General features: G+C 34.7%; 1 protein-coding gene across 2 annotated transcripts in view; it reads left to right on the forward strand.

Annotated features, from left to right (window-relative positions):
* The window catches only part of nell2b (neural EGFL like 2b), a 369,230-nt gene that overhangs the window by 332,106 nt on the left and 24,871 nt on the right, over positions 1 to 12,253 (forward strand). For both annotated transcript variants that reach the window (XM_051920793.1, XM_028810691.2), the window contains 2 exons: positions 5,666 to 5,859; positions 7,403 to 7,579. In XM_051920793.1, the coding sequence (XP_051776753.1) occupies positions 5,666 to 5,859; positions 7,403 to 7,579 (371 nt within the window). The remainder of the gene's footprint in view (positions 1 to 5,665; positions 5,860 to 7,402; positions 7,580 to 12,253) is intronic.

Genomic DNA, 12,253 nt, shown 5'->3' on the forward strand with positions numbered 1-12,253 from the left:
AAGCCAGTCATCATCACCATCTATAAATGCACACTCTTTTCTAATTCTTCCATTTGCGATGTCTTCTAACAATGTTAAAGCAGCTGTGGTAGATGGAATAGTTTGGCCATTCCGTGCACAATTATATTGTTACAGAATGATTACAAGCAAGTGAATTAAATTTGTAAATGATATGCAATTAGTTTTGGTGTATTTCATAAAGCCTGCATTATGAATGTAAATTTGAAAAAGAAGGGAAACAACGCAGAAACAGTACCACTCCTTTGATGTTGGGTGACGCCAGTTTGCAAAACTGACCAGAGAAGTCCGCATTGGATGAGGTTGCCGTGAAAATGTTTACGGCTTTACACCAAGATTGTTTTTTATACATCTTGAGGTGTGCGTGGAAAATTTCCATATGCAACATTTTTGTGCTTACGCACCATTTATACATGAGGTCCCCAGTGAGCTAAAAGCTTACTAGTGCCACTTCATTCAGATTGGCCAACCAAGTTATTTAAAGCCCTCACGGGCTTTATATTGACCTAATTATGACACTTGATGGCAAATCAAGCTAAGTGCATTTGATTTAGATTTTGTTGTCCTTTTGTACAGCCATCACTTGAGAAAATATAAAAAGGCAGAATTTGAAGTCAATTAATGTGAAGAAATGTAGTCACTCTTTTTTTCATTAAAAGCCAAGAAAATATTGTGATGTTCTTTTTAATGTTATAATGTGTTAGGTTTTTACACTGCAAATTCTTATATACATAGTTGAAATGACATGCTACAAGTCAAAGAAAACTAAACATTGTAATTCTTCTATTTGAACAAATAAAGTAAAATGCGTTATATGCATATATTCACATATCCTTGAAACCTGGGTAAAGCACATTCTATTAACAGCCTTCAATCTGAACAAATGAATTATGATACAGTATAACACACATTATGAAGCTTCTAAATAGTAAATGCTTATTCATGACAAGAGATGCAAAGAGAATGGACAGTAACCTAAAATAATTGAACCCATTACAGGGACTACTTTGTGATAAGTTAGTATGCTGAGCTGTTCTTTATTTACTTGATTCCAAGCCCTGTGTGCATTCAGGAACACATTTTACTTACTGTATTACAAAATAATCTCTACAGTACAAGGCTCCAACTAGTTTTCATTCTACCATTGTCTGTGGAATGTGTTTGTGATGATGCAAGAACATTCTCTGTATGTAGTCACACATATTAACTTTAAACCATACCTTCTTATATGAAAGCTGGTAACCACTGAGCCTTGACGAGAGCTCCAAATGAAAGATTCTCCCATTCCTGGTATCTGAATACTTTGTTGACAAAAGCAGCTGACTGTGCTATAAAATTGGTACTGTCCACATATTAAAATTTGTCTCCTACCTCAATTATAAAAGGCAATGGTAAGTTGACTCACTTTTGGTTCCACGATTTTTGCCTGTTAATATAGTTAACTATTATTTTTTACATTTATTTTACAAAACCAGACCTTTACAGTAGCATTCAACAGATCAAACATAATAACATAATAACATTACAGATCCTGATGCCAACCCTGGCCAGGGACCAGCTACAAAATGGAGGCTGGGTTAATATTCCAGATATAAACATTTATTTCAAATGAATTATAATAAAAGCAATGGAAAAATAAAAGTATAAAGGAAAAAACAACAGCAACAAAAGAAAAGACTCAACCTCAACCCAAATACATAGATTATTTTGCTATTAGCATTTAAATGGTGTCAGATGGCTAGATGGTTATTCTTCTGTGCATGCATGCCATTTCAGAGCATTATCAGTGTGAACTCAAGAATTGGGTACAAATAGCGAGCTAATATATTTATTAATGAAAAACAAAATCCAAAATAAAAAACAGAAAACTGTAATTGTGTAATTAAAATTGTTGGCTTTTGGATAACAACAACAACATTTATTTATATAGCACATTTTCATACAAAAAGTAGCTCAAAGTGCTTTACATAATGAAGAAAAGAAAAATAAAAGACAAAATACAAAATTAAAATAAGATAACATTAGTTAACATAGAAAAGGAGTAAGGTCCGATGGCCAGGGTGGACAGAAAAAACAAAAAAAAAACTCCAGATGGATGGAGAAAAAAATAAAATCTGCAGGGGTTCCAGGCCACGAGACCGCCCAGTCCCCCCTGGGCATTCTACCTAACATAAATGAAAATAGTCCTCTTTGTAGTTAGGGTTCTCACGGAATCACTTGATGCTGATGGTCATACAGACTTCTGGCTTTTAATCCATCCATCATTGTTGGAACATCATGGAGCTTTGGGTAGATGGTGGTGGCGCAAGCCACCAAAAGGACACCGGAAAAGGAAACAGAAGAGCGAGTAGGGGTTAGTACAGATTTTGAATGAATAGTTATTATAATGAATTGGATATACAGAGTATCAGGATTAAATTACAGTGAAGTTATGAGAAGGCCATGTTAAAATAATGTGTTTTCAGCAGTTTTTTAAAGTGCTCCACTGTATTAGCCTGGCGAATTCCTATTGGTAGACTATTCCAGATTTTAGGTGCATAACAGCAGAAGGCCGCCTCACCACTTCTTTTAAGTTTTGCTCTTGGAATTCTAAGGAGACACTCAGTTGAGGATCTGAGGTTACGATTTGGAATATAAGGTGTCAGACATTCCGATATATAAGATGGAGCGAATGAGTAGGAAAAAATATAATATTCTATGTGACACACCCTTTCAATTTTCCTCAGTGACAGAGACCTGGCTAATGAAAATGTACTTGCTAATATAGTAAAGAAAGAAAGAAAGAAAGAAAGAAAGAAAGAAAGAAAGAAAGAAAATTTGGATTTTTACAGAAGTACTTTAAATAAAACTATGGTTTAAACACACACTAAAATGTCTAACAAGAAAGACAATTAAAAAGAAATAACATTTCTGCCTTGCCAGTCACCGTGAGGCATTATGTAGATGTATTGCAGTTGGTATAAAGGATCCCCATTTCTTGACACACTTCTGCTGAGTAATTCATTGACTGAAAGTCCTCCATGTTAGTGTGTCACAGATAGGATGTGCAGCATTGTTCATAATGACACTCAGTTTTGTTTTCATTATCTACTTTGCTGCTACCTCCAGGGGGTCCAGAGTGCGTCCCATTAATTATTCACGTTTTCCCATTTTTAACACATTAGGTTTATTCTTTGAAGAATATAAATATATGCTAAAACAAAACTAGTAACTAATTGCATTTTTTGCATCTGTTCCAAGTTTCCCCACTATCATTACACTATTACAGGATCCTTTTGTCTAGGATCAGGGTGGCTATGATGTTTTACCTACCAAAACTCGCCATATTCAGTAGTTTTAGAATTTAGAGCTCTATACTCCCTTTATTTCATAGCTTGATTAAATTGCTGAATGTCCCATTAGTTTGTTTCCAGCCAAATGTTTACTTGATACATTATGAAATTTTTCTTCCAAATTTAAAATAACTGGTACACTAATTAGCCTTCTGCGCTACTACATGATAATGCTGCATTATAACTCAGTCATTTGCATTATGTGGTGCATGTTATATAAAGCCCTCTATTTCTAAGGCTTTGGTAATTATTTGATTTTCTTTCCAGTCGATGGGGCCATTTTCAGTGGATGAGATCTTAGACTGAACATATAGGCCAATTTCAGAAACAGAGGTCAACCTATAGCACCGCTTTAACAACACAGACATAATGAATTCAAATCAAAGTATTTTACAAGTACCTCCTAGCTTAAAGTTATGTACAGTCGCCTATCATGTGCAAAATCACACGACCTACTTCAAAACAAATAAGGACTTTCACTTTACTGATAACCCAAAACAACACTTTCTTATAGCATTTGTTTTTTGTATGATGTAATATTTTTACATGTCTGCTTATGAGTTACAGCTTTTGCATTTATCTTACAGAAAATAATTTATACACTTCCCCAATGCTTAACAACTAAAAATTTAGATTGTCAGTCTTACAACCACAAATATAATTTAGCAAATTTCTCTTGACAGTCAATCCATTCAAGTTTCCGCAAGATAAATGTACTTTCTAAAGGTATAATCATTTATTGTGTTCAAAGCAAAAACAGGATGAATAATCAATTGTGTTATTTTTCCATTATCTTATGAAGTCACATTTAAAATTACGTTTAGATAAAATTAATCCATTTTGCAGTATTTAAGAGCCTGAATGCTATTTATAAGGAATTGACTTTTATTTTAAAGACACATTTCTTTTTTAAATCTCTGACTCACTCAAAGACTTATGACCTTTTGTATTTTAGGTGCTCTAGTAATGTTTCTGCTGTGTTCTGTAGTTTTCTATAAGTTTTTGATACGTAGTTTATGGTTTCCTGGAAAGGTCAGAGGCATACAGTAATAACATTTTCTGACATATTTTTCATTGAACTTCTCTATAACATACTGCATCCAAAAATGTACACCATTAAAGGACTGTGGTCTTTGTGAGATATATTCTTTTTTGTATAATGCTTTTCATTTTCATCAAAGTTCCATTTTAGTTCAGTCAGATAGAAACATTGTCTTCTACAGGGCTAATAACTTTTAAACTCGATTCAAGGTGGGTAACAAATAACAAAAACAAACCAAAAAATATAGAAGTGAGTATATGAGGGGAAATCAAAATGTTTTCTTTAATAATCTTCTTGTTCTTACCCCCCTCATGCAGACCAAATTGAGCTTTAGCCATAAGGGTTGACCATTAAAAGCTATTGCCACATCCTTCATCATGGCCTTTCTGATTAATCTCTAAATTAAGCCGTTATTGACGAGTCTTTGTGTGAAAATGAATGTCCCTTGTAAGCAACTGATATCTGACTTAGAGATGTTTTCTTGTTTTAACTTAAAACTGTTACAAAGAACCTGGTTTTCCACAACCTTATATTTGAAAAACTGAACTCAGGAACAAAAGTGAATTGATTTTAGACCGTGGTGCTTCAATCACTGCGAGGACAATATAAAAATTTAGAATTAAATAGGCTGCATAATTAAAGAAATTCAAGTTCTGTTATTTATTGTATTTGAACACAGAAGGTTAAAATAAAACATCTTCATGTTAAAATGATGGCAAAATTAATACTGAAATAAAAAATTAACATTTATATTTCAACTAAATACATGCATTACAGTTACATTCTTTTTAGTTATAACCTTACAAGTGGTGTGCACATTGTAATGACTGCTTAAACATGATCTTAAAAATGAATGAATGAGTGGGTGTGTGATGGTTTACTCCACCTAATAGTGGAAGCTGACAACTGCACATTTCGAGATAATGGTGCTAAACTTTGTTAGACCTCAATTCGTGTTTTTCCTAAATTAGGGGGCTACTTTTATATGGACTGTATATGCAAACTTTGCAAAAACAAAGCAGTTTATAATCATTGCTTAATGTGTTGTTGCTCCATTATATAAGATATAAATATAGTATTTTTCTAATAAATATTTTGAAACAGCTTATTTTCTTTTTCTGCTTATGCAGTCTTGAAGGTTCATACAAGATATGAATAAATCCCTATATTTATACAAATATAGAGAATATTTTGTTATAGTGGACAACAGTCTTTTTTATTTATTTTTGAATGTGCATTAAAAATATCATGTATTGCATTTTCTTGCTTTTAGACATTGATGAATGTGGGACTGGAAGGCACAGCTGTGCCAATGATACTGTTTGCTTTAACTTGGATGGTGGCTATGACTGTAGGTGTCCTCATGGGAAAAACTGTACAGGGGACTGCATCCATGAAAGTAAAATAAAGCATAATGGACAGATCTGGGTCTTGGAGAATGACAGATGCTCTGTCTGTTCATGTCAGGTAAATGTTAAAACAGTAAATATTAAACATTTTAAGTCTAATTCATTTTCTTTAATATAAATATTTAAATAGGTGTATACTATTGCCTAATGTAATGTTTTTGCCTTTGCTTGAACTTATAACCTTATTTAAGCGGCAGCATTTTTCTAAGGGTGACTCTGTAGCATAAGTGACATTCCCAAACTAATGCAGGTGTTAGTGGTTCCCAATTAAATTTTAGATTTAACATTTATAAAAAATAATTGAGGAAAAATACGTGCTCTGTGAGAACAAGGCATAGATTCCAGAAGAGTTAAAAATGGTAAGTTAACACAAAAATTAATAAGCACTTTTTAACACTTTTAACATTGCAAAAAAAAACCCCACACAACTCAAAATATACCCTCTTTTTATACAGCACAATACATTACAATACAATGCAATTTATTTTTATATAGCCCAAAAATCACACAAGAAGTGCCTCAGTGGGCTTTAACAGGCCCTGCCTCTTGACAGCCCCTCAGCCTTGACTTTCTAAGAAGACAAGGAAAACATCTTAATTACATCTTGCCTGAAGAAGGGGCCTGAGTTGCCTCGAAAGTTTGCATATTGAAATCTTTTTAGTTAGCCAATAAAAGGTGTCATTTTGCTTGGCTTTTCTCTAAGAAGACAAGGAAAAACTCCAAAAAAAAACCCTTGTAGGGAAAAAATGGAAGAAACCTTGGGAAAGGCAGTTCAAAAAGAGACCCCTTTCCAGGTAGGTTGGGTGTGGAGTGGGTGTCAAAAATCTGATTATACTTAACTCACTTTATTTCATATATTTCATGAGTAAGATATCCTAGTATTATTTGTCCCAATATAGCACAGTCAGTCTTGCTTGGGTTTTATGTTTTTCTATGACTATAATTTTATCATCATTTGTACTGTAGGTTTAATATGCAAAATATGCATACAATAACTACACAAGCTCATTAGGACATGTTGCTGATTGTTTTGTAGCCCCAGCTACCTACAGTCCAGTAATCTCCTAGTTGTTTTTTGTGCCTTTCTAAGATGATGACAGAATACCAGCAGTCTCATTCAGACATTTCCATCTGTTATGTAGTTTATGGATGTCCTTCTTAAAAGTAGTAAAGTATTGTTTAGTAACTCAGAAGCGATGGTACAGAGGAAAGTATTACTATATTATTATATTATATTCAGTCCTGGGTATTCAATGCTTTGCAATTTAACTACTGACTGTTGAGCTTCTGCTCCAGCCAATTTCAATGTTAATGAATTTATAGTAGACAATTAAATATATGTGTCTGGCTTATGACCAACACTTCTTTCAGGTAACTACATGGAATAATAACTAAGAAATAATGAATATGCCAGAGTGATTTATGAAACTATAGGTGTAATGGCTGAAATGATAGGTGGGTCATATTATATGGATTTACCAAGATGATTATGTCAGTTTGGTCATTTAAAAAGTGCAGATTCACAACTGGAGATTTATATCTGTGCTGGCATTCATGTTCCATTCTCTTGAGTTTTCAGTCTGCTCTTTATTCTGTTTCAGAGTGGTCTGGTAATGTGTCGTCGGATGGTGTGCGACTGTGAGAATCCAACTGTTGACCTTTTCTGCTGCCCCGAGTGTGACCCACGCCTTAGTAGTCAGTGTCTTCATCAGAATGGAGAAATGATATATAACAGTGGAGACACTTGGGTGCAGAGCTGTCAGCAGTGCCAGTGCTTGGTAAGACAGAAAACATTGGTCTGGCGAGCCTTTTTTTTTGTAAAGGTCATTTACTGCATGGAAGATAATTACATACAATTGCTGTTGAATGTTGTCATTGTTTTTTTTTTTAACTCTACTCGTTTTCTGTATTAAAATACGCTTGGATGTTTTTTGATAAGAAAATATAAATATACAGGTAATATGTTTACACATAATGGGAAAATTGATAAGAGGAAAAATCTATAACTTCATTTTAATGTTCCTTGCTTATGGGATATATATGATATCAGGTGGCAGCTGAGAAATGGTTACATAAGTTAGAAAACCTTTTCATTAAATTATGGTAATTCCCAATATGTGCATAAAATTACTGTTCTATGTAACTTATCACAACTCCAAATACTGTAATACAATTAATAAAAAGGGCTTGTTTAATCTGGCCAATATGCAGAGGTCCATAAAGGTTTTGTTTAGCAAGCAACAGCATTAAAGCTAGAGACAGTATTAAGTGTTTTTTGCAGAATATATGGTGGGTTAAACCTGCATGTCAAACTATGATGCCTATAGCAAAGAGGTCATTTAGTGCTCACTGTGATTTATTTTAATCTGTCAAAAGCTGCACTTCTAGTTCAGAAGCTTTCAGGATTGCAGGTGCTATAAAACCATCTCTGTGACATTTCAAATATCTAAACTAAACAGATCATCACTCATATATTCACTAAACTTGGTAGGCATGGTATTTGGTATCTAGTCTCCAATTCAACAGCAGAACTAGACCATCAAAATGTATCATAAAAATGCACCTTCAGTAATACTCAGTCGGATAAAGTAAAATTAATTTTGATCAAAGGTTGAACAATTGAGGTTCTGTTGTAATAAAAGATTACAATCAAGGAATATATGATATTATTCAGTTAATAATATTGTCACTATATTAGCCTTCTGCAGAGCAGTACTTTTGAGGTTTTTTTTTTATTATTTCAAAAGAAAAAGATTTCATAAACTGCAATGGCAATTACTAAAACTAATGTTAAAATTCTAAACCAAATGTTCTGTCATTTTCTAGAATATGAGGCATTACTACATATTATATTGTATTTAATAAATACACTTGTACTTTTAGCAATATACAGTATATACATGCTCAATATAATCTTAAAAATCAGAATACTTGTGCGGTTTTAACTTGTAATGTAAGGGTGATTTGACTTGATAACAGATAACAGTATCACCCAATACTAATTAAAACAAATAACAAAACAAAAAATGTAGAAGATTATATGAGGGGAAATCAAAATGTTTTGAGCCTGTGTTAACTGAGTTTGTGAGGGGCCAAAGATAAGATGTGAATTACAAATATACGTTTGTTGTTTATATGTGTCATGATTTTTTTCTGACTGTTCCTTGGTCACTTAGATATTTTGGAACATTGTTTCTAGCGTTTCAAAGACCAAGGAATCCATTGGACATATCTATTCTTTATTTGAAAGTATGTTAATGATGATGAAAATGAATTCTCTTCTAATGCAGCTGTCTGTTATTTTCTAACGGGTGCCACCATTTTGTCTGACATTTGCTATACAGTTATCTCTTATATATATTTCTCTTCTGGTTCATCCTGCTTCCACTTCAAAACTGGTCCCACCCACACGCAGCTGACACAGCATTTCTCGATTCCTATTCATCGTCTTCCATGTCATGCACTATACTGGCCTGCTGAGCGTAATATATCCAACAAGTACTCGAGGTGCTGCCACAACGGTAAAGTAGCTTTACCACTTTTGCAGGAGCCTCCTGTGTCTTTACAACAGCTTCTTATACAGCAAACATCAGAAGCTAAAAATTATCGTGAACACATTCGAGAATACAACTCTTCTCTAGCATTTGCTTCCATGGGTGCATAGATAACTCAACCTCCTGGCCACAGACCATACTGTTTTAAAATACACAGGCAAATTTATCACCAAATCTCTCCACTATACGCTAACACTTCTACCTCTCCAGGATATGGACAGTTGTATGTTTTTGACACAGCGCAAGCTACTGAAGTACGCTTACAAAATAAAGCAAACTCTGCATGCAGCGAAAATTTACTTCTCCGGCTATATTCCATGCTCAGAACCATCAACCCCTTCTCTAAATCATACAAACACATGCATGAAATCGTTCAGTCCAATCCCAACAGCATCTGTATGAATGGTTTTCAAGGAAAACCCTGGGCAAGATTTACGACAATACAATGCCCCAACATTGCAGCGATTTTCGTCAGAGGAGATGGCGAAACACCTGCCAAAAGGGACATTTGCATCTATCCCATATGCAGCTCCTGTGAACAGATTTCCACGCTCAATATGAATTGCGATCCTATGGTTTACCCACTTTTATTCCCTTACGGAGACATTGGCTGGCACAAACGTTTACAACATGTTCCCGATAAAAGAACCGGCAAGCGAATAAGGCTTACTCAATGCCAATTTTACGAGTACACATTGGCAATGAAGAATACATTTAGTATTTTGCACTCCAGCGGCAAACTATTCCAATAGTACGTCGTAGATGCGTATGTTAAAACAGAGGGTTCGCGTCTCAACTCTCTCAGATTACATCAACAAGATCTGCGCGTGGAACAATACAATGTTTGAATACAGACGCACTTTAAACAAACGCTGAAAATAACAACGTACGTGTAGGCAAAATGATCATATTACCGTCTACATTTCCACAAAGTCCAAGATACATGCAACAAAACTATCAGGATGCCATGGCCATAGTACATAAATTTGGAAAAGCCTGATTTATTTATCACTTTCACACGTAATCCCACTTGGCCGGAAATTCTACATGCACACTGCGTCTTTCAAGAAGTATTTATTTCTACTTGATTTCTGAATTCCTTTCTCACCATTTTCTGTTCCTATTCTTATATCGCCATATGCTACGCCAGGCGTCAGCTATATAAATATAATTGACTCAAGCAGTTCAATATCAGTAAAATATAAACAATTCGATGCACACAATAAACTGAAAAAGAACAAAGATAAAGAATATGAAGTGAATACATTGTTCATATCATTTAAGCAAATACAATGGTATAGGCACAAATTAATTGACTTCGATTCAAAGACCCCAGTCCATATCAATAGTCCCAAACCAAATCTATTTAATACGGGTCACCCGTGTAACTTGATACTTTGTATACTTCATGATTATTACTTTTATTGCACAAACATATGAAAGGTCATACTTGACTTCTCACTAAGATCAGCATATAAATTGCCCTGATCATCTGATATTTCAGATTCCTATTAAAAAGAAAAAACCTTTAGTGATTATTCTTATTGGTATATTCCGGTTGCAAATTCTTCTGTTGTTCTTTGACTTCATTTAAAGTCTGTTCAATTTATATTCAGGTCCATAGGTATTTGGACAGTGACACAATTTTCATAATTTTGGCTCTATATGCCACCACAATGAATTTGAAGTGAAGGAATAATTAAATGAGAATGCTTATTCTGATAGTGTGTTGCCACACCCACCACACGACGAACCACCTGGAATGGGACCCGAGTACAGTGGGTGACACCTCAGCATCACACTGGAGCAGTGTGACGTTTTTTTACCTGTATCTGGTCTAAGCTTTCAGCATTAATTCAAAGGGTTTAACAGAAATGTAGTATGAGCCATTTAGGAATGATAGCCATTTTCATACATGGTCCCCCATTTACAGGGACTCAAATGTATTTGGACAATTGACTGACAAGCTGTTCATACTCATAGCCAGGTGTGAGCAGTTCCCTCATAGTTTCATTAACTATTAAGCAGGTACAAATTCAGCAGTTGATTCCAAGTGTGGAATTTGCATTTGGGAGCTGTCACTGTAAACTCTCAATATGAGGTCCAAAGAGCTGTCCATGCAAGTAAAAACAGGCCATCATTAGACTGAGTAGACAAAGCAAACTCCAGGAGTAGTCAAATCAACCATCTGGTGACATTCTTAAAAAGGAGGAATGCACTCAGCAATACCAGAAGGCCTGGACAACCATGGAAAACAGCTGTGCTGGATGATTGCAGATTTTTTTCCTTGGTGAAAAATAAACAATTCACAACGTTTAGCCAAACCAAGAACACTCTCTGGGAGGTAGGCCTGTCTTTGCTAAAGTCTACATTCAAGAGAAGACAGAGGACAGTGGACAAATTCAGAGTATTTACCACAAGGCTCAAACCATTGGTAATCCTCAAGCATTGGAAAGACAGATTAGATGTTGCTAGAAAATGTATTAAAAAAAGTCCAGTTTTGGAACAGTTTTCTTTGGACAAATGAAATTAAGATCAATATGTACCAGAATGATCGATAGAAAAATATATGGAGAAAAGAAGGAACGGCTCCTGATACCACTTCATCTGAGAAACATGCTGGAGGCAGTGTTATGGTATGGGCAGGCATGACTGGCAATGAAAGTGGGTCAATGGTGTTTGTTGATGATATGACTACTGACAGAAGTTACAGGATGTTTTCTGAAGTGAACAGTGCAATTCTGTCTACTCAGACTTGGATAAATGCTGCAAAACTGATAGGACAATGCTTCATAATACAGATAACCAATGAGCCAAAACATACAAACCAAATGCTTTTCAAGGTAAAGATGTAGAATATTCTTCAATCAGCTGACCTCAAGCCAATTGGACATGCAT

Source organism: Erpetoichthys calabaricus, chromosome 1, assembly GCF_900747795.2.
Source record: "Erpetoichthys calabaricus chromosome 1, fErpCal1.3, whole genome shotgun sequence".
Taxonomy (NCBI): Eukaryota; Metazoa; Chordata; class Cladistia; order Polypteriformes; family Polypteridae; genus Erpetoichthys; species Erpetoichthys calabaricus.